This window comes from Dromiciops gliroides, chromosome 1, assembly GCF_019393635.1.
Source record: "Dromiciops gliroides isolate mDroGli1 chromosome 1, mDroGli1.pri, whole genome shotgun sequence".
Taxonomy (NCBI): Eukaryota; Metazoa; Chordata; class Mammalia; order Microbiotheria; family Microbiotheriidae; genus Dromiciops; species Dromiciops gliroides.
The window spans coordinates 70,193,745-70,220,129 of NC_057861.1; the positions used below are offsets into that span (position 1 = coordinate 70,193,745).

The window sequence follows — 26,385 nt, forward strand, 5'->3', positions numbered from 1 at the left end:
CTGGTGTCTATTCCACAGCTTTGTCCTGAAGCCTCCTCTGCTTTGGTGCAGGTCAGGGTGCTGGTTCCTGACTGTTCGCTTTGTCTCTGACCCAGAGCACAAATGATATGCCCAACTTTAGGGCAAAGATGAGATGCAGAACCAAAATGTCTCACAGATCGATGGGGGGGGGGGAGAGAAGAGTGGGGGACGGGGGATGAGGGCCATGGGACCCTGAAGGGAGTTCACACAGGCTCAGAAATTAAAACATTTATTACATGAATGGGGGGGAGGGGGCAGGGAGAGGGGTCGGCTAACTCGACCTCCTCAAGGAACTGGCATCCACAGCTGGCAGCCAAGGAAACTTTTAGAATATACATGAAACCAAAGGCCCCGGCCTGGAAGGGAGGTGGGGGTGGGGAGCAGCTGAGTCTCTTGAAGCTTCTCTCGGCCCTCTTCCCTATGCCCAGGGCTGATAAGGCTCTCTTTGCCAAGGAACTCAGCAGCCTAGGTAGACCTGACCACTTAATCCCCAGGGGTCCCACCCCTGCCCCCACTTAAATAGGCATAAATAAAAGGGATCTGGGCTCCAGGGCTCCTGGGGGGCCTTACCTCCCCCCAGCCTACCCCACCTTCCAAGGGGGGAGGGGGGGAGGCCTTCTAGGGCCAAGCCTTCCTCCCCCCCTCCCCCCCACCTCCCAACCTAATACTAGGGGACAGGATGGGAGAAACAAAAAGCCCCCGAGTAACAACAAAATCCAACCCAAAACGAGGAGGTAGTATCGAGTCAGTGTCCAGAGCAGTGGGTGCCATAGCCCCCGGGCTCCTCACAGCACAATCCATGTGTACCGCTCGTTGTCAGCCAGGACCTTCAGGGAGCAGCCTGGAGGGGGTGGGACACACACACATACACACACACACAAGACAAGTACATCCCAACTTCTTTTGGGCACCCGCCCTTTCTGCCTCTTGTTTCTAGGCTCAAAGGAGTTAAGCTGGAATGGCCCTGAGAACATCCAGTCCAACCCCCTTCCTTGACAGAAGAAACTAAAGCCCAGAGAGAAGACACTTGGCCCAAATCACACAGGACTGTAAGAGTTGGAGGGGCCCTTCTACTGAGGCCCAGAGGTTAAATGACATGCTCGAGGTCAGGCAGAAACAAAAGAGCCAGCATTTCAATCCGGTGCTACTTCTAGGCTAAAGGATATGATACACACTATACATGTAGCCAAACCTTGATGAACCCATCTCTGCTTTGGGTCACTGACAGACACCTCTGGGAGGTCCCAAGTCCCCATAAAGTTCATTCCTATCACAGAAGGGCAGCCCTTTGTCCTAAAACCATCTCATAATGTAAAAACATAAAGGCTCCTTACCCTATTAATTTTGGGATCTGGTGACCAAATTCACTGAAGGTCACGCCATCCTTGCCCTCCACGATCTCTTTTCCCCCTCAGTCTTCCCTTTCCAGACTGGAGTCCTCTTTAGTCTGTCCTCAGGAACTCTCCCTCTCTGCCCATCCCCTACTCCTCCATCGGCCCCCTTCTATCTCTGCTGCTGTTAGCTTTGGGGCCTTCTCTAGTTCCATTCTATCTGGAGTTGGGACAACAAGTCCTAGGCACAGTCCTAGTGTTGCAGTTACAGATCAATGATTGATACTTGAATGAACAGGGCCTTTATATGAGGGGAAGGGCAGGTTTTCAGGTGGGGGCCTCTGTGCCCTCAGAAGTCAAAGCCAGATAAGAAGACCGACAGGCCAAGCAAGCAGAGGAAGAGAACGCTGGGTCGTTGAGACTGCCTGAGCCCCACCTTTGTGCAGTGCCTCATTGGTCATCCTGTTGACATAACGGCCACTGTTCTCAGGCACAAGCCACTTCATCACCATGTCCACACAACTCTTGCGATAGGAGCTCCAGACACTGCCACTGGAAGGAAAAAGAAAGCTTACATAGGATTCTTTGTGGGACGGATCCCCTCCTTTCTAAATCAGCCTTGGCCTCACCTGGTCTGCCCTTTGACCTCAGTGAGATCACCCACGCTGACCGTAACGAAGATGCCTGTATTCAGGTCCCAGGCCACCTTCAAGCTGGTGTGATAGGTCTTTGGTCTAGAGGGCAGGACAGAGGGTAAACTGAGGCCCAGAGAAAATGGCCTACACTGGTGGGGAAGGGGCGGAGTGGAAAAGACTGGAAATGAGAGGACCATAGGATTCTGAGCTGCAAGGAACCTTAAATGTTTCCTCATCCAGGCCCCTCTCTTTATCGATGGGGAGAACTACAACCTTGAGCAAGGAAGCATTATGCCCAGGATCACCCAGCTACCAAACAGCAGAGAAGGGATTTGAACCCAGGGTCTCTGGACCCCAAATCTATTGCTCTTTCAACTAAACCATCACAGCTGTCAGGTGGGGAGGCCAAGGGGGCAGTGTCATTATCCTGTGCTTGGTCAGTGACAGGCCTGGGGGATGGGGGCAGCATTTCCCTCCCGCCTCCCTCACCGGAGCTGGGCCTCCTCATTGGGGGAAGGGAAGGCCAGGAGCAGCAGGCCAATGTTGATGAGGACCTGGTTGGTTTCAGGACAGACCTGGTAAAGGAGAGAGCAGGGGAGGACAATGAGGAGAGGCCCCCAAGCCCTGGAGCACCACAGGCTGGACCCCAATAATAACAATTTACATTTCTATGGCAATTTAAGATTTACAAAGTACTTAACTCACAACCCTTAGTTGTGAGCAAATAGTATTCCCATTTTAGAGATGAGGAACAATGAGACGTAGAGAGGGTAAACGATTTCCCTAGTCATACACCTAAGAGTAGGAGAGCCAGGACTCAGACCCAGGTCCTTCTGTTTCAGCCTAGTGCTCCTTCCCACTCTCTGCAAGTTGCTCTGCTAGGTGCTGGACAATATGGAGACGAAAATTTAACAGTCCCTGCCCTCAAGGAGCTTACGTTCCATTAAGGAGACAACATGTAGATTTATAAGACCCATGTGAGGTGGTCTTGAGTGCAAAGGCCTTCTATGCCATTTCTGCCTCCTATGCCTGCTCCCAACCCCCGAGGGCACACACCTCCAAAATGACGATGTCATAGTCACTGAACGAGCAGAACTGGTGGCTCCAAGTGGCGTCATTTCGGATGACTTCATTAATGACATACTCGAAGTCGAGCGTGAGCTGCTCCACTGTCAGGTACTGGCCCTTTAACGGACAGATGGCCAGAGATATACATCCACATAATGCTCAGCCCTCTTTGGCCCAGCTTGGCCTTCCTCTGTCCCTGACCCCTGCTATGTACCTGGAAAACTGCCCGCTCTCTCATAGGCCGTAGATTCCTGCCCCGTAGATCAGTCACCACAAATGGGAGGGAGATCTTGTCATCTTCAAACCCTGGATGTGGTGGAGGAGGAGGGGGATAGGAAGATGAACAAGGGTGAGACTTTGGGGCTTGGAGAGGGCCCCTGCTCTGCCCTCCCCTCCCTCCCCTGTGCCCCCTCCTCACCGTCCTCTGGTTCTGCCCAGTCCCCAGGCTCCAGCACGTAATGGAGCTTGGTGTAATTGACATAACCAGGCTCTGCAGCGGGGGTCACTGTCTCAGGAGGACTGTCTCGGGGACCTGACTCCCCATCTAGGGGTGGGGCCTCACAAGGCATGCGACAGCGGCTGCCCGAGGCCCCCAAGCAGGGGGGCTGTCGGGCCTCCTCCACGGCACCACCCTTTGCCTCCTTGGCCCTCCGGAAAATGTCAGCCACAAATTCCTTAGCTTTGGCAACAGCTGGTGAGGGCTCTGGAGGGCGGGCAGGGGTGGCCTCTGGGCAAGGTCCTCTGGACACTGGGGGATCCTCTCGGCTCGGGGGCCCAGGAGGGTCAGGTGGGGCTGGCGGGTGGGTGGTTCGGTCATAGAGGATTTGGCAGAAACTGCTGTCACCTAAAATGGGATGGGAGCGGAGAGAAGCAGGTTGGGGAGAAAGAATGGGAGGGCTCATAACTTATAAAGGCAAGCCAGAGAGCTTTGGGTTAGAGCCTGGGCAAGTCATTTCTCTCTGGGTGTCAAATGGGAGAGGGAGACTAAGGTAACACCCAGTACATGGCAGCTAAGCCTCTGTTCCTCTACATTCTACGACTCACGTGAGGGCAGCTCAGTCTCGCTGCCTCTCTACACCTCAATTCTCTCTCCTACAGGGGACCAGGTTAGATAACCTCTAGAGTACCTTCTGGCTACAAATCTTATGATCCAGTGTTCCAAGGGAGGACTAAGAAACAGATACACTGAAGAAAAATTCTCTCTGATGGCCAACCCCTTCATTTAGTCACAGGGTAGGGGAAAGCTAGGTCTGCAGAGAAGGAAGACATCTGCCACCCAAGAGAGAATGGAGTAGGTGTCCAGGAAGAGACACTGGATCAGAAATCGGATCCTTCTGTTACTAGTAATTGGACCTTGGGCAAGTCACATCCTCTCTGCGCCTCAGTTTCCCCATTTGTAAAACAAGGAGGTCAGACTACATGCTTGCTAAAGTCCATCCAACTCTCCAATCCTATGAGCCACTGGGACTGACCACAGTACCCTACTAAGGTGTCTTCCAGCTCTATGAGTGGTGGAGGGAGAGCCAGGCAGTTGGGCTGAAGCCAGGGATTGGGGCCACAAGCCTACCTGCTGAGCACACAGAGACTGCACAGGCCACCAGGGAGTAACTGGTGTTGAGCAACACCACCTGGTCCTTTTTGAGCTGGAAGGCTGGCTGGAAGGTGGGGAAGGGATAGACCACCTGGTACTTGGTATGCAGCATGAACCCATGTCTCAGGCAATGGGCACTAGGGTCTCCTGAAACACACACACACACACACACACACACACACACACACAGAGCTATAACAAATGCCTTTGGGACATGCTGGTAACACATTTCCACATGTACTCCATGCAGCAAATACATCCAAACAGATTTCTAACACACCCACTTCTAGCTGTGTGACTCTGGGCAAGTCACTTAACCCTCATTGCTGCACAAAAACAAAAACAAAAAACAAAAAAACATACTCCAAGACAGGCCTGCAGTACACATGCCTGTCCCAAGACAAAACACTGCACCCATACAAGCACCAGCAAATGTACGGGAAGCACAAAGAGCAGCCAGCCCATGCCATCCATGAGACAACTACCACACATGTGTGACATAAGCACGCTAATGCACGTGCCTGGGCCTCTTCCGTGCCAAGGCTGCACCCTAACGACACAAACATGCCTGAGCCACCCCCACAGAGCCACTCACCAGGATGGGCAAGGCTGGCATCTCGACAGCTAGGGCAGCGGTCTCTGGGTGGCATAGCCACAGTGCTAATGTAGATGTCCCGGTGGTTCTCATCGCTCATCATCATCATGTTCATTAGAATCCCATTGGCTGACCGGGTGCTAAGGGGGCAGGGGGCAGGGGCTGAGCCTAAATCAATCCCAACCCCCTCTTTCTTTCTCTCTCCCCAGTGTCAATCCTCACCCTCCCCTGAACTCCACCCCACAGGCCCTCACTTGAAGCCAAAGACGATGACTTTGGAAGAGTCGCTGGGCCACTCGCACACAGTCAGATACAGGTCACTATAAATCTCTTCGTCCTGGAAGAGCCGCACCTGCCTCACCTGTGGGCAGGATTGCACATTTAGTAAGAGAAGGCCCTCTGTGATCACCTCATCCCACCCTCTCATCTCACAGAAAAGGAAACCAAGTCCCAAGGACGGGAAGGCTTCACAGAGTGGAGACTCAAAGCTAGGCCTCTTTCTTCTTGGCCCAGGGTAGGGACTGCCCCATGCCAGGGAAGGGAAGGGATGAGCGAGTGGTGAGAAGGCCCATGGAGGGCCTGCTCCAGCCCCGCCTTCCTACCAGCTTTAGCTTGCTGTGGACGTTGAATTCCCACCAATACAGGTGGTAGATATAGAAGGAGAAGTCATCATCGCCACTGTTGCTTGTATAGGAGAGTACATAACGGCCGCACTTGGAAAAACCCAGGAAGATGTGCCTGTGGAGGGAGTACTTTGCCGGCACCTGACAGTGTGCTAGCCCTATTCTTCCTCCCTCCACCCCTGCCCCAACCTCACACCTAATTCTGACACCCATCCCTGCCCCCGCCATACTGCCCCATCCTTGTGTCCAGACACACCCCCAATTCTGGTACCCCTCCCCCCTCCCCACCACCCTCTACTGCCCTGTCCTGGTGTCCAGACACACAGCCCTGTCCCAACCTCACCCTGCACAAAGGAAGTCCTCATCCACAATGCTCTTTAAGGATACGCAGACACGGGGTGGTAGCTTACGGAAGAGCCGAGGGGAGAGCTGCCCACTAATCTGGGGACAGGAAGAGGGGGAGGCCAGGCATCAAACTGCTCCTCTCTACTACAGAGGCAGAGACCATCTAAGGCTGCCCTGCTCCTAAATCTATACTCTTTTCTTCCCCTCAACGTACTCCCTCTGACTCCCTGTCACCCCATTTCTCAGTTTTTTCCCTTCTCTTCTTGTAAGAAAAGAAACTTTCAAGGTGTAACCCAAATTACCTCAGTCTAATGGTCCTGAGCCCAACTCACCTGCCCTTTGGACATCAGTTAGCCTCTCCTCCCTCCATTCATTTGCTACCATTCCCACTTATCCATATTCTGCAGATTTCATGTCTCCCTTCCTAGAGAGAATCCCCATCCCCACTATCCAAATAGAGAGAATCATGGAAGCTCAAAGATTAGTCATTCAGTCCAACCCAGAACTGAACTAGAAAGCTCTCAACATCAGGTTCTTGAAGACCCTCAGGAAAGAGGAAGCTACTTTCTCCTAAGTCAGATCATTTCCATTTGGGAAAGCTCTCTTTGTGAGGAAATATTTTCTTCCTTTAAATCTCGGTTTGCCTCTCTGCAACTCCCACCCAGTGCTCCTACTTCTGCCCTCTGGGACCATGTAGAACAAATTTATGCCTTCCTCCATGTGATATCATCTTCAAATGTCTGACCATGAAATCCTTTTCTATAGTCTCTTTTCCAGGCTAAGCACCCCCAATTCCTTTATGTGATTCTCAAATGCCAAAGTCTCAAGAATTAGCTTTTTTGGCTGCTATTTCACACTACTGACTCATATGAAGCGTACAGTCACCAAATCTCCCAGAAGTCTTTCAAATAAGCTATTGTCCAGCCATACCTCCCTCAATGTCTTAGTGAAGTTGATTTTTTGAGCCAATATGAAGGACTTTGCATTTATCCCAAACAAATATCATCTAATTCTATTTGGCCCACTATTCTAGCCTCCTGGAAACTCTTGGGGAATCATCTCATTTGGGTCAATTATCCATCCCAGCTTCAGAACACTGGCAATACTGATAAGCATGCAATCTATATTTTAATCCAAGTCATTGACAAAAACAGTAATACCATGCCTCCGAATCTCACATTCAGTGTTCAATACCATTGCTTTCCTATCTTTCAAGGGTGAGCTCAAGAAATACTGCATGAAAAATCCAATTATACACATACACACATCTTGTCTCCCCAATAAGAAAGTAAACCCCTGAGGGTTGGACTCTCTGGAAAGTCATTTAACCCCTCTGAGCCTCAGGTGGAGCAGCAGATAGAGTGCCAGGCCTGGAGTCTGGAAGACTCATCTTCCTGAGTTCAAATCTGGCCTTGGACACTTAATACTGTGTCACCCTGAGCAAGTCACCTAATTCTGTTGGCCTCAGTTTCCTCATCTGTCAAAAATGAGGGGGAGAAGGAAATGGCAAATCACTCCAATATGTTTGCCAAGAAAACCCCAAATAGGGTCTCGAAGAGTCAGATAGAGATACGACTAAAAAGATGGCCTCAGTTTTCTCATTCAAAAAAGGAAGGGTTGGTTTAGAAAATCTCTAAATTCCCTTCACGGCTCTGAGCTGGGCTCCTAGTGGGATTTTGTTAGTGTCTAGGAATGGACTGCTTAGACCCTGAACATACTACTAGAATTGCCAAGTTTCCTAGGCTTTCACTCTCATCAGGTACCATGCGTGAGTGTGAGTGAGCATATGATTGAGTAGGAGTCTACAGACTGAATCTGTGGGACAGACTAAACTAAAAGAGACAAAAATGAATTGGACAAATTCTTTGTTTTCCTGAAGCTCAAGTCAGTAGGGGAAGAGACAAGCTATGTGCATATCGAACCCAAGGTTTTCATCTATTGCTTTGCCACAAACAAACCTGTCCCACTGCCCTCAATCCCCATCCCCTTTATAGGTCTTTTCCTCTTTAACAGCCTACCTCCCATACAGCATATCTCTAACACCAACTCTCAGGTCTTATTATTCTCTGGAATATATTCTCTTCCTCTATGTTCTCCTTCCTATAACACCATCCACATTACCCTTTTATACCCAACATGAGTGCTTCTGCTCTGTAACATGCTTTTCTCCATCACTTCTTTCCTTCTCTAATGCTCTTGATGGAAACGTCTCCCCCTCTTCCCAGAAGCGACCTCATTAAAGTACCCCTTCTCCCATCCCTGGAGAGCCCACTCTCATACTACCCTCTCCCACCCCCACCCCCATTCCTCCATACCCTTTCTCCACTACCAGGTCTCCATCACACCCTTCCCTGTCACTCCTCCCATCTGCAAAGACCTTCCTTCTCTATAAAGCGCTTTCCTCCATCACCTTCTCCTCCACCTCCGATGCTCTCGCCCCTCACGACCCACCTCACCGACCCCCATAAGGCCTTCGTCCCCCCTCCCTCTCCAGGGCCCAGCCCCCCACCCCCTTCTCTCCACAATCCCTTCCTTCTCCTCCCCCTCCCACCCCCCAAAGCCCTCCCCTCTAAGCCCTTCCCCCCAGAATGCACACACCCCCGTGCCCCTCCCCCCCGGACGCCCTCCCCTCTCCGGTTCTCCCCTCGGGCGCCCCCTCCCCCGCCCGATCCTCCGGGCGCCGGCCGGGCTCTCACCCTGACACGCTCCAGCTGCTTGAGGACATGTTCCCGCCGCCGCCCTCCAGCCCGCTTCCCTCCAAGGCCTCCGCCGCCTCCGCCGCCGCTCCCGGCCCCGCTGTTCCGCTCCGATTTCGAGCTGGGCGCCATTTTCACCCCCTCCCTCCACTTCCGGAGCAACCGGCCCCGTCGCCCCACCCCCTACGCCTCTTCATTGGCCCTATCCGAGAGATGCGGCGAGCCGGTTGGAGGGGAGTCGGACCTCGGAGCTTCTTCCCGCTCGACTTGTCCATCAAAGCCGTCCCAGATGGTGATTGGTAAACCTGGCACCGCAGTCGCATTTCGGTAGGCCGCATGCGCTGCCATTTTCATTGACCCCGCCTTCCCCTTGATATTGACCAATTAATAAGTAGGATGTACTCAGACCCCCTGCAGGCAACCCTTAGTCTATGGGCTGTGGGGCTTGTCGATCTCATTATCGAAACGCCCCCGTGAGGCCGCTAGGTTTCCATAGAGACCATAAGAGGCCCTGGCATCCAGGTCTCTCTGTGGTCCAGAAGGGGCCTAGTCTCCACTTCTTTTGGGTGTCTGTGGATAGTGCCTGACAGACTACACTAAAGTCCTGTTACCCTGGCAACCACCTGGAGCCATTCTCCGCCCCCCCCCCCCTGCTGAGTACCTACTATGGGCTGAGGAGGGAGAAATGAGAGCCTGCCTTCAGTGGAGAATAAAAGAGAGTCTGGATAACAGCATAATGAGGTTCAGAGCAGGGAGAGCTGCTCCCCATCTAAGTATCAAGAGAGGCTTCCAGAGTCCTGAGCTGGGCCTTGAAGGATGGGGAGGGCTTCCAGGTTTGGGCTACTGCAGTCTCAAAAGACAGAAATGGGAAAACTTGGGGGCACATGGTATAGTGAGTGGGCCAGTCTAGAGGGGCCATAAGATAAATAAAGGGGGTGGGGAGAGTGCAGAGAAGTGGGAAAGGGAGCTTGGAACTAAGCTGTGGAGGACCTTGAATGCTAATATCACTTTGAATTTATTCCTATGGACAGTGAAGTTACTGAGAAGAGGAGGAACATGACATTATGAAAATGAATCTGGAAAGATTGGTTTTAGGAGAAACTGAATGCAGGGTTAGGGGAGAATTACAATAGTCCAGGTGAGAGGCAATGAGACTCTAGGCCAGGATGATAATCCTGAGAGGGGAAGCCAAATGTGAGAGATATTGTAGCAGTAAGGCTAGCAGCACCCGGCAACTGAATAGATGGGGGTGGGGAAGGGAGAGGATAAAGAAGGAGTCAAAGATGTCTCAAAGGTTAGAAACCAAATAAAATGTAATATCCCTGAGTGCAGGGATTATTTACTTTTGTCTTTGTATATAGCTATAACATATAGTAAGCACTAAATAAATACTCATTGAATTGAATAATCACCAGAGATACCTCTTGGTTTTAGGGGGCAACCCTGTAGGTTGTCACTGACACCTTAATACTTGCATTTTATGAGCCCCAACCAGTGTATTTCCCCTTAACAATAAGTCAGTAAATTCAGTCCTTTAGCAGAAGCAATTACTCAAACAGCAAGAATGGTAGTAATAAAATATTTCCCCCAAACATCCTGAAGAACACTCTCATACAAAGACACACTAAGAATCTACTGGGAGGGGGAGGGATAAGAGAAAGCACCAGCTTATAGTAACAAGGTACATGTATAGGGAACACAAATAGCCATGGCAACTCAACTCTGGAACTGCAGGGCTTCAATGTACTTTCTTTCTCTGGAGGATCCTCACAAAATTTACTGAAGGATATCAGCTTGGTGATAAACAAGTCACTCCAGTGTTCCACTGATAGGCTGCAGCTCTGTCTCAGCCAGCTGGATCAGTCAACATTAGTCTGGAATGAGTGAAAGATACAGCTTGAGAATTCCTAACCTAGTCACTACTACTAAGATCTATATTTTCAATCCCTCCCATCCTCATCAAATCTTAGCCTATATTCTGCACCTGGTTCTCACATATGCACATAACTCTTTAGGGAAGTACTCTCCCATACTGAACTTTCAAAGCATCAGAGGGAAAGGAATAAAGTGTCTCACTGACAACATGTCGCTGTCTGGCAAGCCAAGAAAATCTCTCTCTTATCATCTCATAGTGATTGCTTTCAACTCTTAGGCAACAGCTAGTTTGGCTCAAGCAAGTACTCAAGAACATTGTCTAGTGCCATATGGCATCTCCTCCCATGGGTCTCTAGTGTGTTGCTCTGACATCCCTACCAGTCAGGCCCAAAAAGGCAGCTCACATCCTTCTAGCTCTGACCCACAGACATCCAGTAGTCAGAGCCCATAAGAAGATTGAGAAAGTGTACAAAGTGCAGTGTTCCCTTTAAGAGTGTTGCTGCAGGACTGAAGTGAACAGAACCAGGGGAGCAATTTATACAATAACAACTTTGAAAGAAAAATAATTTTGAAAAACTGAAGCACTCTGATCCATGCAATGAATAACCATGGTTCTAGAGGACCCATAATGAAGCCTGCAACCCATCTCCCAGGAGAGACATGATGGACTCAAGGTGCAGATTGAAACTCATAGTTTTTTAACATAACCAATGTAGGAATGTTTGGCTCAAATATGCATGTTTGTTTCAATGGTATTGTCTTTTTTTCTCTAATGGGAGAGGAGGTAAGAGGGGAAAAATAAATTTTTCTTCATTTTATAATTAATTATTTTCTTAAAAAAGAGTTTGTGGGGACAAAAGAAGAGTTTTGCTGTAGTTTAAGACAGTCAAGGCCCTGAGACTTGCCCTTTGCAATAATTAAGTGTCATAACATTTGCTATGTTGAGCTTTCATCTCCTTAGTGCTATAGTAGGTCAGAGCTTACTCGGCCAGGCTGGTAACTCAGGTTTGAGATTGGAATAAAATGACAGTTGTAGAAGGCTTACTTTGTCTAAGGGAGAAGATGTTGAGAACAGAGAAAGGATATTCTTTAAGAATAAAGCATTGAGGGTTGGCTAGGTAGCGCAGTGGATAAAGCGCCAACCCTGGATTCAAGAGTTCCTGAGTTCAAATCCGGCCTCAGACACTTGACACTTACTAGCTGTGTGACCCTGGGCAAGTCACTTAACCCCATTGCCCCGTAAAATAATTAATTAATTAAAAAAAAAAAAGAATAAAGCATTGAGAGTGCTTCCAGCACACCTCAGAGTCTTCAGCACCAGCAGCAGCTTCTTCTGAGGCTCAGATCACAAACTGGTGAGGGGGTTTGGCAGTAGTCAGGGGTGAAGTGGAAGCAGTCTCTGCTGGAGTTGGGGCGAAGTGCCCTGGTTCTGAACCAGTGGGCTGTATCGAGTGGTGGTGGACCAGTGGAGGAGGGCCAAAGGCATGCCAAGCTTCTGACCATAGAGAATCAAAGTTCAATCAGACTTCTGTTTTCAGGTCAAAGAGAAAGTGGCCATAGTTACTCATAGGCCAGGCAGACTGAGAAGAAGCCCAATCACCCCCTTGGCCACACTGTAACTCAGAACAGTGCATCCTGGAAGCAGCAATACACTTTAAGAAGGACTTAAAAGCCAAGAAATAGGCAACCAAGATGAGCAGGCAGAGAAAGCAGCAGACCAGCAAAAACTTCTTTGGGGAAAAAGTAGACCAGAATGCACCCTCAGAAGAAGAAGATAATAACAAAGTCAAAGCTCCAACATCCAAAGCTTCCAAGAAAAATATGAATTGGTCTCAGGCCATGGAAGCACTCAAAAGGTACTTTGAAGAGAAAGTAGGAGAGATAGAAGGAAGATTTAGAGAGATGGAGGAAAGAATGAAAAGAGAAATGATTATATCACTTTTTTTTATCTGAATTTTATTGATATCTTTTTTTTTTTTTGATGAGGCAATTGGGGTTAAGTGATTTGCCCAGGGTCACACAGCTAGTAAGTGTTAAGTGTCTGAGGCCAGATTTAAACTCAGGTCCTCCTGAATCCAGGGCTGGTGCTCTATCCGCTGCACCACCTACCTGCCCCTGGAAAGAGAAATGAGAGCAATGCAGGAAAGTCATGACAAAAAAGTCAACATTTTGAAAAGCCAAATGGGAAAGGAAATAGAAAAACTCTTTCAAGAAAATAATTGCCTAAGAATTAGGATTGAACAAACGAAAGCTAGTGACTTTATGAGAAACCAAGACACAGTAAAGCAAATCCAACTGAATAAAAAAAATAGAGGGCGAAATGAAATATCTCCTTGGAAAAACAGCTGACCTAGAAAACAGATCCAGGAGATCATTTGAAAATCATTGAACTACCTGAAAACCATGACCAAAATAAGAGCTTAGACACCATCCTCCAAGAGATTGTCAGGGAAAATTTCCCTGATATTCTAGAAGCAGAAGCTAAAATAGAAATTGAAAGAATCCACCAATCGCCTCCTGAAAGAGATCCCAAAAGGAAAGTCTCCAGGAATATTATAGCCAAATTCCAGAGCTCCCAGGTCAAGGAGAAAATATTGCAAGCAACTAGAAAAAAGGAATTCAAATACTGTGGAGCTGCAGTAAGGATAAAACGAGATCTAGCAGCATCTACATTAAAAGACTGGAGGGCATGGAATATGATATTCCAGAGGGCAAAGGAACTGGGACTACAGACAAGAATTACATACCCAGCAAAACTGAGTATAATATTTCAGGAGGGGGAAATGGGACTTCAATGAAAAAGAGGACTTTCAGATATTCATGATGAAAAGACCTGAACTAAATAGAAAATTTGACTTTCAAATACAAGACCCTAGAGAAGCATAAAAAGCTAAATAGGAAAAAGAAATTATGAGGTATATTAAAAGATTAAACTCATAAGATTTTTCTCAATATTAAGGCAGCTGAAAGGAATATACTTAGAGGGCACAGGTGTGAATTGAATATGAAGGGATAATATCTGTAAAGAATTTATTTTTTTGTTTATCCTTGCTTTTATGTGGAGCAGGTAGGGTGGGGTGGCTTATGTCTGGGGCTGGATGTAGGCTTGGGGCCTCCTGGGTCCAGGGCTGGTGCTTTGTCCACTGTGTCACCTAGCTGACCCATTATGACATTTTCAAAATAAAGTTAAGGGGTAAGAGGAATACACTGGAAGAAAGGGAAAGGGAGAGGCGGATTGGGGGAAAGTAGTTCACATAAAAGATATAAGAAAAAGCTTATGGAGGAGAGGGGAAGATAGGGAAGGAGCAGGGGAGTAAGTGAGCCTAACTGTCATCAAAATTGACTCAAAGAGGGAATAATTTACACACTCAAGAGGGGATAGTATTATATCTTGCCCTGTGGGAAAGTGGGAGGGGTAGGGGATAAGGGGGCAGGGAGAGAGGCAATGGAAGGAAGAGCAGATTGGGGGAGGGAGCAGTAAGAAGCAAAACACTTTCAAGGATGGATAGGGTAAAGGAAGATAGATAATAGAGTAAATATCAAGGGGAGGGATTAAGATGGAGGGTAATACAGTTAACAATAGTAACCGTGAAAGAAATGATGAGCAGGATGCTATCAGAAGGAGTATGAAAAATGCAAACCATCAACAGAGATAGAATTACAGGTATCTGAATACAGATTGAAGTATAATTTTATTTGTTCCTCTTTCTAAAGGCATTTTGTCTATTTTCTTTCACAACCTGACTAATGAGAAGATGTTTTGCATAACTGCACATGTATGACTTATATTGAATTGCTGGATTTCATAGGGAGGGATGAGGAGGGAGGGAAGAAGAGAATTTGGAGCACAAAGTTTTAAAAAATCAATGTGAAAAGTAATGATGAGCAGGGGGAGTTCAGAAAGACCTGGAAGGACTTACATGAACTGATGCTGACTGAGAGGAGAAGAACCAGGAAAACATTGTATACAGTAACAGCAGCATGGTATGATGAACAATGGTGACAGAGTTGGCTCTTTTTAGCAATGCAATGGTCCAAAACAATTGCAAAGAACTTCATAATAGAAAATGTTCTCAACATCCAGAAAAAAAGAACTGTGGTTTAGGAATGCAGATTGAACCATACTGTTTCTACTTTGGGGCTGTTTTAAAAAAATTCTTGTGTGTTATTTCCCTTGTGCTCTGACTGTTCTGTCACAATATGACTAATGCAGAAATGTTTAATGTGATTGCACATATATAACCTATATTAGATTGCTTTCTGTCCTAGGGAGGAGGGAGGGAAGGGAGGGTGGGAGAAAAATTTGGAACTGAAAATCCTATGAAAACAAATGTTGAAAACTATCCTTATATGTAACTGGAAAATAATAAAATACTGAACATACACACTAAAAAAGAATAAAGCATTGAGTTAATTATTCACAGCTTCCCAGTGTTGGGGATGCTACTGGTATGCCAATCTTTTGGAAGGAGTTTCAGGAAGGATGCCATGACTCCTGGTGCCCTGGATTTTCTATTCAGATAAGAGGAAGCTATGCTAACAGCCCAAATCTTATTTCCCCTGTGCCAACCAAGTTTCAAAGAGTTTAAATGCCTTTTACAGAAAAAACTAGCCTAACCTGCATGGAACAGAACCTTAGGAAAGTTAGCTCAATCCACATGGTAAGAAGACCCTGGTAGATACAATCCCTTCTATCTTAGATGCCTAATAAAATAGGAAGGGGAAAACAATGCGCACTTGTAGTTTTCAGAGGGTGGCCAGGTATTACACAAATATTTTCTCATTTGGTTCTTAGAATAACACTGTAGAATAGAAAGTATTATAAATATTATTATCTCTATTTTAGAGATAAGGAAAGCTTTGAGAGGCTTTTGCCCAAAATCATACAGTCAATATGTATCAAGAAGCAGGATTCCAAACCATTTCTAGGGGGGAAAGGATGAATTAAATGTCCATTAGGCAGTACATGTAGGGCAGGAATTTTGGGAATGAAGATTTAGACACCATGTACATTGATATGATTACTGAAGTCATAGGCAGTGAAAAGAGTACAGAGAGGAGTTCTAGGAAAGGAAAGAAATCCTATGAGATGAGAAGAGTCTAGGGGACACCCACATTTATAGGGTAGGAGAAAGAACAAGAGCCAGTGAAAGAGACAGAAAAGCAACCAGAGAGGCAGAATATAGAACCAAGAGAGGCCAGTGCAATAAGTCAAGAGAGGAGAAAGTATCCAGGAGAGGGGATGATCACCAATGTAAAATGCTATTTTAAAAAGTCAGGGATGAAGGCTGGGAAAAGTTAATAATAAAGAGATCACTAGTGACCTTTGAGAGTGAAACTTCAGTTGAGTGATTGGGTTAAGGATGGATTGACTGTGTGGGAGAAAGATGAGGCAGTGAGCATAAATGATTGCTAGAAGTCTGTCAGTGAAAGGGAGGAAAGAGATTCCCCGAAAGGTTGTAGAGCTGAGAATGTATTTTTTAGGATGGAGATATCCAAGTATAATTTTAGGCTTCGTGGAAAGAGATAGGAGTAGGGAAAAGATTGAAAATAAAAGGGGGCAGCTAGGTGGCACAGTGGATAAAGCACCAGCCCTGGATTCAGGAGGACCTGAGTTCAAATCCGATCTCAGATGCTTGACACTTACTAGCTATGTGACTCTGGGCAAGTCACTTAACCCTTATTGCCCCACAAAAAAAAGGAAAAAAAAAAGAGAGGGAGTAAGCAAGGCCCCAAAGATGGGTCCAAATGATAATAGCAAAATGCAATTTAATTAACAGATCTTCTCGCTCAAGGAAATCTTATAGTGTTTTAAGATTTTAAAAAATGAGTTGTGAATAAAATAAAATTAAAAAAATTTTTTAAAATGAGTTGTGACCTAGTCCTTACCCTCTAGGAGCATAGCTGGAGGTAAGGACAGGGAGAATATGACATGTGAATATGCCTCTTTTCACAACCTTACACAGACTAATGAGAGAGCTCCCCGTTGATTGAGAGCTGTTTATTGTGGCTGTATGGGGGGTTTGGTTAAGAGGAGATTTCTCCTTAGTCCATGGATTTTCAACTCAGATGGTCCTCACTCCAGAGCTCTATCCACTGTACCATCTCACTCCCTCTAGGTGACCCCTAAGTTTATTCTTGCAGGATGAAAAAGATTTCAATGAGTCAGGATGAGGAGGTAATCCATTTCAACCATGGGGATAGCCTGTGCTAATATACTGTGATGTTTAAAATCTAAATTGTGGTCACCTTAAATTAGAAGCTTTAGCACCAGTCCTTAGGCATTAAACATTTATTAAAGCATACAGATATTCCCATGGAGTTCAGAAAGTTAAGAAAAAAGCCTATTTAGCCTACAGTTCCAGCCTGGTCTGGTTCTTCCTCAAGTCCTCCTCCACAAGCCTGCTTTAATCAGGAACTCTCTCCAGCAAACTGATTGTGGAAGCTTTTTATAGGCCTGGAACAGAGGCGGTCCTTACACACCGCTTCAAGCTGATTGGTTGGCGTCATCCAAATCCATTGGTTCTGAAGGTGTTCTCAAGGTGTGATTACAATCCAGTTAACTTGAAGTAGGCTAATCAGCAGATAATCACTCTCACTTGATTCAATCAGTCTAGATTAATCTCCAGGTGGGTCTTTGAGTATCTGCTAAATCTCATTATTTCATCACAATACCAAGGTATGAGGTGGCAGGATAAGATCAGGTAAGACTTTAGAGTTTGTGGATATTACTGGTGACAATCTAGAGAAGAAGATCCCCTCCCCTGAGGTAGCTATGAGAACAAAAGAAGAGCCAGTGAATTAAGACACAGAATGACTGAGTTAGGGAGGTATCATGGTGAAGTGGAAAGAATGCTGGATTTGGGTCAGAGGACCTGACTTCAAATCTCAGCTTTGGGACCTTTTAAACCATGGTCAAGTCTCTTATTTAACTTCTCTGAGCCTCAGTCTCCTCATCTGTAAAATGAGAAGGGTTGGACTACATGGTCTCTGAGGTCCCTTCCAACACTAAGCTTTTGTACCTTTGAGGAAGGGAGTTGAAGAGGTGGCCTAGATTTCCACAGTGTAGGCAGGAATATAATAGCTAACAGTTATATAGCATGTCAGTCTTACACATTGTTTGATATCTAAACTCAATGAGTCCAGTGCCTGGTTCACAATCACCATTTCTATCCTAAATCCTGCCCTAATACTAGTGGGACTTCAACGCACATATTAATGCTCCCAATTTACTCAGCTCTCATGACCTACTGGGATGGTCACACCTTTGATCTTTCCATCACCCACAAAGTGCTCCACTTCCATAATCAAGAATTCTGAAATTCCTCCTTCTGAACATAATCTCCCATCATTCCATCTCTCCATAAGTTTTACTCTTCCTAAACCAATCCCTCACCCTCATCATGAATTCCAATCCTTTTACTGCTCAGTACTAACCCAGGCCCCACTCCTGCCTTTTTCCACATTCTCCTAGCTTCCCTATCTCAACCTCTTGCTGGATCAATTCAATTCTATACTGGCCTCTACTCTTGAATCCCTTATACCCTTGTTCTGTCTCCACTAAGGCTTTGATAAACCCCAAATCTTGGAATGTTCCCATCTTCTGCCTCCACTGATCCCCCTTACATACTGCTGAACAGAACTAGATGAGTCACCCAACTGTGTTAACTGGATCTACTATAATTTTATGGATTTAAAAAATAGATTTTATTGATATCTTTTTTTACAATGCTTACATTTCCCCTTGTATCCCTCTCCCTGAGAGCCAACCTTTATAACATGTCTTTATTTTTTAAAAAAGAAAGAAAAGGGGCAGCTAGATGGCACAGTGGATAGAGCACTGGCCCTGGATTCAGGAGGTCCTGAGTTCAAATCCGGCCTCAGACACTTAACACTTACTAGCTGTGTGACCCTGGGCAAGTCACTTAACCCCAATTGCCTCACTAAAAAAAAAAAGAAAAGAAAAGAAAAGAAAAGAAAGAAAAGTGGAATAAGAGAAAAAATTCCTCAAAACCAATCAACACATCAAAAATATGTTATTCCATGCAATGTTCTATATCTATGATGACCTCATTGCCCTGATGGGTCCGATTATCATCTCTATGTAGATAATTCTCAGACTTATATATCTAGTCCTAACCTCTCTCCTGACCTTCAGTCTTGTATAGCTAACTATGTGGTCCCATAGATATCTGATATTCAACATGTCCAAAACAGAAGTCATTATCTTTCTCCCAAAACCATATCTTTTCCCAAACTCTCCTGTTACTGTCAAGGGCATTATCATGCCCCCAACCACCTAGACTAACATCCTCAATTTCATCCTCAACTCCTCACACTACCTCACATATCTAATCTGCAGTCAAATTTTGTCATTTCTACCTTTCACTCCATATGTGTATCTATGTATGTGTGTATTTATAGACATATATGTATTTATGTATATATACACACACATACATCTGTATATATGTGTGGATATGTATGTATATACTCTTTTCTCCACTCCACTCCAGTCTATCCTTTACTCAGCTGTCCAAGTGATCTGAACATGATCTGACTATGTTATCCCCAAGCTCAATAAAATCCAGTGGCTCTTGATCATGTCTAAGATCAAATACAAAATCCTCTATTTGGCTTTTAAAGTCCCTTTTAACCTGCCCCCTTCCTACCTTTACACTCTTCTTATTTTTTACTCTCCTGTACTTTATGATTTGGTGATCCATGCCTTTTTACTCTGGATGTCCCCCATGCCTGGAATTTTCTCCATCCTCTTCTCCACTTCTTGGCTTCCTTCAAGACTCACCTCAAATATCACCTTCTTCAAGCAATTTTCTCTGTTCCCCCTTTACTATTTTTTTTAGTGAGGCAATTGGAGTTAAGTGACTTGCCCAGGGTCACACAGCTAGTAAGTGTTAAGCATCTGAGGTTGGATTTGAACTCAGGTACTTCTGACTCCAGGGCCAGTGCTCTATCCACTTCGCCATCTAGCTGCCCCCCCCTTTACTATTTTAATTGTATATATCTTGTATATTGGTAGGATGTGAGCTCCTTGAGGACAAGGACTGATTTGTGTATTTGTCTTTCCTTGTATCCCCAGAGTTTAGCACAGTGTTTGACACATAGTAAGTGCCTAATGAATATTTTTTGACTGACTGGACATGGATCTCCACTTCTGCAAATGAGCAGAATGGAGGAGGTGACTTATATGTCTTCCTTGGGCCCATAGCTTGTTCCTTCATGACATTAATTTCATTTGATTTTGCTATTGTTGCTGTTTCCATTTACATTGTTATAGTTACTGGGGATGGTGTTTTCCTGGCTATACTTAATTTTACATCAGTTCATATAATTCTTTCTGTGGTTCCCTGTATTCATAATGTTTGTTATTTCTTACAACATAGTAACTATATCACTATGATACATTCTGCTACACTCATGGACCACAATTTGTTTAGCCATTAACTTAACTGACAGACATTTACTTTGTTTCAGTTTTTGCTGCCACAAAAAGTGCTACTATAAATATTTGGTGTCTATGGAACCTTCTTTTCTTTTTTTGTAAATTATTTCCATGGGATCTCAGGAAGACCTAGCAGTGGAACCTCTAGATTAAAGGGTATGGACATTTTAGTTACTTTATTTGCATAATTCCACATTGCTTTTCAGAATGTTTGTATCAATTTGCAATTCCACCAATAATGCATTAGTACACCTGCCTTTCCACAACATTAGAAATTGCCATCTTGGGGTAGCTAGATGGCGCAGTAGATAGAGCACCAGCCCTGGATTCAGGAGTACCTGAGTTCAAATCTGACCTCAGACACTTAATACTTAATAGCTGTGTGACCCTGGGCAAGTCACTTAACCCCAATTGCCTCACTAAAAAAAAAAAAAAAAAAAAAAAAAGAAATTGCCATCTTTTGAAGTCTGCCAATTTGTTTGGTGTGAGGTGAATCCTCAGGGTTCTTTTGGTTTTTATTTCTTTATTAGTGATTTGGAACGTTCTTAAATATGGTCATTAATAATTTGTAATTCTTTACAGTTTTATCCAATCTCAACACAGCCCTCCTTGTAGCAAAGTAATCCTTTTACTTCTCCCTAATTGATTCTCTAGCCCACTCACCACAATATCTATTAAAAACCTTCTCTTTTCTCCTCCAGCCTCCCATGGCACTACTTTCCCCCATCCTCTTGGCCAAGGACCTCACCTCACATGCAGGCCATTTTCAGTGTGCTTCTTCTCCCCTCCTTCTTATCTTAAAACCGCTAGACAATATCCTCCACTATTTCCTTCTTTATTCCAGTCTCTGATGAAGTAGCCCTTCTCCTTACCATCATAAGCTCTTTTACATGTTCCTTTGATCCTATGCTCTTCTTTTTTAAAATAAGTTTTTATTGATGTTTTCTCTATATCACTATAGTATCCCATGTATCCTTCCCTTTCCTCCTCCCAAAGAACTGTCCCATTTGACAGATAGTCCTTTGATCTCATGTTTTTCTGTTGTCTCTAGCATGTTGCATCCACAATCCTCCTTTCTGATCTTCAGGCTTTTCATATCTGGCTTCTTTCCCATTGCCTAAAAACATGTTCAAATCATCCCCATCCTGGAAAAAAAATCCTACTAGCTCCTGCTGTCCCTGATAGCTATTGCCCTGTATCTCTGTTCTCTCAGCCAAATTCTGTGAAAAAGCTGTTTACATACAGTTCCCCCAATCTCATCTTTAAAATTCTTCAAAACTATTTGCAATGTAGCTCCCGACCTCATAACACAACTGAATTGTTCTCTCCAGTGTTACCAATGATCTTTTTGACATATCTAGTGGCCCCTTCTTAATTCTCATCCCTTATCTGACATTATTGACCATGCTCTCCTCCTGGACATTCATTCTCTCTTCTCCCTCCTAAATCTGTTCTTCATTTGCCTCTAGGGCTGTGTTCCCTACATCCCTCAATGCTTTCTCAAGCCAATACCCCACCTCTAACTTGACTTGCTTACTCCAGCTTCAGGCCAGCATTTAGCCATTTCAACATTATGTTGTTCTCTGCCCCTGAATCCCTTGTCCTCTTGTCCTGTTACTACTCTATTTGCCATAGCTTGGCTCTGGATTACTCCCATCATCCTCTTCTTCCACTCTTGCTCATAAGTTGCTGAATGCAACTGGAAGAAATCTCACAGTTGTGCCAATGGAGTACATTACAAATTCACGTTCTCCATCATTGAATGGGCCCTAATGATGTGCAGCAAGGTAGTCTTTTTATTCCTCCTTTGTTCATTCCCTCACTCACTCCTTATAAAAGCAATCCCAGACCTCTTCTCCTGTCAAGCCCCTTCACACCTCCTCCCCTCCCCCCACGCTCTTAGCTGAAGACCTTGTCTCTCACGTTGCTGAAAAAGGTAATACCCTTCTACACAAGTTCTCTCTTCTCCTATTCTCTTTATCTGAAAGCTCCTTGACAAAATCTCCTACATTCTCCTCTTTTTCCCTGGTCTTTGACAAAGAGGTAGCCTTTCTCCTTGCCAAGGCCGAAGACCTTGTCTCTCACGTTGCTGAAAAAGGTAATACCCTTCTACACAAGTTCTCTCTTCTCCTATTCTCTTTATCTGAAAGCTCCTTGACAAAATCTCCTACATTCTCCTCTTTTTCCCTGGTCTTTGACAAAGAGGTAGCCTTTCTCCTTGCCAAGGCCACACCCTTTACATGTGCACTTAATCCTATCCCCTCCCTTCTTCTCTAGCATATTGCAGCCTCAATCATCCTACCTGTATGAGTACTCCTTCTTAGTCTCTTTAGCTTACTCATCACCCACTCCATTTTCCCCAGTTGTGGATGTTCTCCAAAGTCCTTTCATAAGTCCTCTTCTATCCTCTTCATCTCTCTTTCTATCCCTTTTCTTGGTACTCTCAGCACCTCCAATGGGTTAAACTCTCATTTCTATGCAGATGACTCCCAGATCTATATGTCCAGCCCATCTCTCCTCCAAGTTTCAGTCCCAGATTACCAATTGCTAATTAGACATTTCAAAGTGGATGGCACAGAGACATCTTAAACTCAACATGTCTAAAACAGAAATCACCATTTCCCCTTAAACTCTTCCCTCTTTCAAGCTTTTCTATTTGGAGTCAAGGCATCACCACTTTTCTAATTTCTTACATCATAGTCTTAGCATCATGCTGGACTTCTCACTTTTCCTCATCCAATCATTTGTCAAATCTTGCCAGTTCTACCCTTACTACATCTCTTGAATCTGACTCCTCTTCAATCATAGTTACTTCTTGAATTCAGGTCTTCATCACTTCTCACTTGGGTTATTACAACATCCTCCCAATTGGTCTCCCTGCCTCAATGCTCATCATTCCAGAGATTTCACAGTGTGTCTTCTCTACTTGACCAACTCCGTTAGCCACCTGCTACCTCTAGGATAAAATAGAATCTCTTTTGTTTAGTTTTTAAAGTCCTACACAACCTTGCCCCAACCTATTTTTCTATACTTATTGGTCATTATTACTCCCCTTACCACACTTTATGATCTAACCAAACTGGCCTCTCTGCTTCTCACATAGAACACATCATTCCTTCCCCATGCCTTTGCACTGGCTATTTCCCATGACTGGAATGCATGTCCTCTTTACTGCTAACTCATGGAGTCTCTCTTTTCCTTTAAGATGTAGCTCAGGCATTATCTTCTGCATCTGAAGCCTTTCCTGACCTCCCCCACCTGCTTGTGTTCTCCTCCCTAACTAGCTTGAATTTAACTATTGTATGTATTTGTATTTATTCACTTTATATTCATGCTGTATATGTACTTGTCATTTGTGTTTGCAAGATGAGATTGTTGCAAGTAGGGATTGTTTTATTCTCTGTACTTTTATCCCAGGCACCTAGAATGGGGCCTGACAAGGGTAGGTGTTTAATTAATATTTGTTGATTGATTGTTTTCTTCTAGTTTTCCTTTTACCTGTCTGACCCACTCTTCCTTAGTCTCTTTTGTTCTACTATCGGCCATTTCATGCCTACTAACTGTGGGTGTATTTCAAGATTCTCTCCTGAATGTACTATCTTTTTCTCTTTCTACACTCTGCCCCTTGATGACTAAATCAGTTCCCATGGGTTCAATGGTTATCTCAGGATAAATGACTCCCAGATCTATATATCCAGCTCTAGACTCACTCCTGAGCACAAAGTCCCAAATCACAAACTGCCTGTTGAACATCTCAAATTGGAGGTCCTGCAGGCATCTGAAACTCAATACACCCAAAACAGAATTCATTGTATTTCCTTCAAACCACACTTCCCTGCTGAACTTCCTTTTTTTGGCAGAAGGTAACCATTCTCCTGGTCACCCAGGTTTTTTACCTTAGTGTCATTCTCCACTTCCTACTGTCACTCACTGCACATATCTAGATCATTTACCAAATCTTATTTCTAACTCACATCTCCCACAAATATCTTCTTGTTCACACTCACACCACCCTAGTCCAATTACCAGTCATTTCTTACTGGGACTATTGAAGCTTGGTCCCCATGCTTCAGCTCTCTCCTCTCTTCAATCCATCCTTCATACTAAGGCCAAAATGACCTTATTAAAGCACAGGTTTTATCATGTCATCCCCTTCCACAATAAACTCCAGTGGTTCCCTATTTCTCCTAGAATCAAATATCAATTCCTCTTCCTGGAATTTAAAGCTCTTCCCATACCTATGGAATGGAATTCTCCTTTTAGCACATATAGCACTGACTTACATTATTAGGCTCAAAACCCTCAAATTCCAAATCTTCTGCCCCAGTTAGATGACTTCATAGAAGTTTATCTTTATGTTTACAGTAAAATTCATTGCCAGAACAAATAAAAAGCCTAGAACAGTTCCATGTAGCCATACAAAGCTTCCAGTTAATAGTAAAATAGCCATTTGCTGTCTTTTCTACCTTTCCCATCTTCAAGATGTAGCTCAGGAGCTTTTTCAGGTGGTGAAGATCTCCCCGTGCCAACATGCCTCTCGCATGTCACTCACTCCCTTCCACACAGTCTATGGTCCAGCCATACTGGCCCACTCACTGGTCCTCACATGAAACACTCTCTCTTCCATCTTTGTGCCTTGGCCCTGGTTGTCCCCACTCTACCCCCATCCATGGCTAACATGTTCTCCTTCCTTACTTCTACTTCTTGGAATCTCTGGTTTCCTTTATGATTCAGTTCAAGTGCCACCAACTAAAATTAAGCCTCTCCTGACCCCACTTTCTAGTACCCCAGCCCCAAACCACCTTGTATCCTTTTTGTATATATTAAATTTATGCTTATGTAACCAGGGACCAGCCAATGAGAGTTCAGTCATATGAGCATATGAACAGAGACTTTACCACATGAAATTCCTGCTGTGGACTATGGAGAATACTCAAATATTCTGTGATTATTTCTTTGTATGCTTCCTGAATGGTGAAGAAAAGGGCCTCTGGCTACAGAGATGAAACAGAGCTTGGAAAAGAAAAAAAAAGAGAGATGAGCAACCCACTCTTTCTTTTCCTGGCAGTGATCGTGGCAAAGACTGCTAAAAGCTTCCAGGTGGAGAAAAAGGCAATAGTGACGCCATCCTTCTTTTGCAACCCGCCCATCTCTATCATATGGCCATGAGCGTGCCATCTCTATTCTTTGCCTCTTGGCATTTGTAATTTCCTGCTCTTAGGTGGAGTATTGAGGAAGGAGTTGATTAGATGGTGCCTTGTAAGCTGTATATACTCATAAGGACTGGACTCTTATTGGCTAGTCCTCCATCATACTCATATATGCACATGTGTCTCCCCAGCTAGAATATAAGTTTCCTGAGGGAAAGGGCAATGATGGTTTTTTCCTTTCACTTTTGGTATAATTCCTGGCACATAGTAGGCACTTTACAAATGCTTGTTAATTGATTCAATACATACCCCTTTTGGGAGAACCTTGGTTTTCCCATCTATAAATTTAGGGTGAGCCTTCTAACTCAGAGATTCTGCAACCACACTTATATTTTTTCTTTTTTTTTTTTTTTTTTAGTGAGGCAATTGGGGTTAAGTGACTTGCCCAGGGTCACACAGCTAGTAAGTGTTAAGTGTCTGAGGCTGGATTTGAACTCAAGTACTCCTGACTCCAGGGCCGGTGCTCTATCCACTACACCATCTAGCTGCCCCCACACTTATATTTTAAAGTTAGATTTTCCTATGCCTTTAGTTGCTAAAAATCATATTCCTGAACTGACTCAGCCTAATTAGAGTGAATTGTTGAGAAAAGCAGTACCCAGAAGAGACAGGTAGCAAACATTCCTCTACCCCTAGGATGAACTTTAGAATGCTGACATATTCTGCTCTTTTTTTTTAAAGCAAATTAACCAAAGGTTTATCTATTTTATTGATTTATTCATAAAACCAGCTCTTAGTTTTATTTATTAATTCTATAGTTTTCTTACTTTAAATTTTATTAATCTCTCCTTTGATTTTCAGAATTTCTAATTTAGTCTTTAATTAGGGATTTGTTTTTGTTGTTGTTTTGTTTTTTGGTCAGGCAATGAAGGTTAAGTGACTTGCCCAGGGTCACACAGCTAGCAAGTGTCAAGTGTCTGAGGCCAGATTTG

At 44.7% G+C, this 26,385-nt stretch overlaps 1 protein-coding gene across 4 annotated transcripts; it reads right to left on the reverse strand.

Annotated features, from left to right (window-relative positions):
* Positions 1-234: 234 nt before the first annotated feature.
* DCAF15 (DDB1 and CUL4 associated factor 15) lies at positions 235-9,073 on the reverse strand. 4 transcript variants are annotated; one of them, XM_043977892.1, is made up of 13 exons: positions 8,906-9,073; positions 6,208-6,305; positions 5,844-5,979; positions 5,496-5,602; positions 5,242-5,381; positions 4,623-4,790; positions 3,474-3,899; positions 3,270-3,361; positions 3,044-3,172; positions 2,477-2,562; positions 1,982-2,086; positions 1,789-1,904; positions 235-862 (listed from the first exon to the last, which is right to left on the reverse strand). In XM_043977892.1, exons 1-13 carry the CDS (start codon positions 9,035-9,037, stop codon positions 807-809), a joined length of 1,791 nt encoding a protein of 596 aa, XP_043833827.1. In that variant the 5' UTR covers positions 9,038-9,073; the 3' UTR covers positions 235-806. The 4 variants fall into 4 exon arrangements, with proteins under 4 accessions (XP_043833827.1, XP_043833826.1, XP_043833825.1 ...); XM_043977891.1 differs by having other exon boundaries at positions 4,623-4,793; positions 8,906-9,071; XM_043977890.1 differs by having other exon boundaries at positions 235-1,904; positions 8,906-9,071.
* Between the last annotated feature and the right edge of the window lie 17,312 nt (positions 9,074-26,385).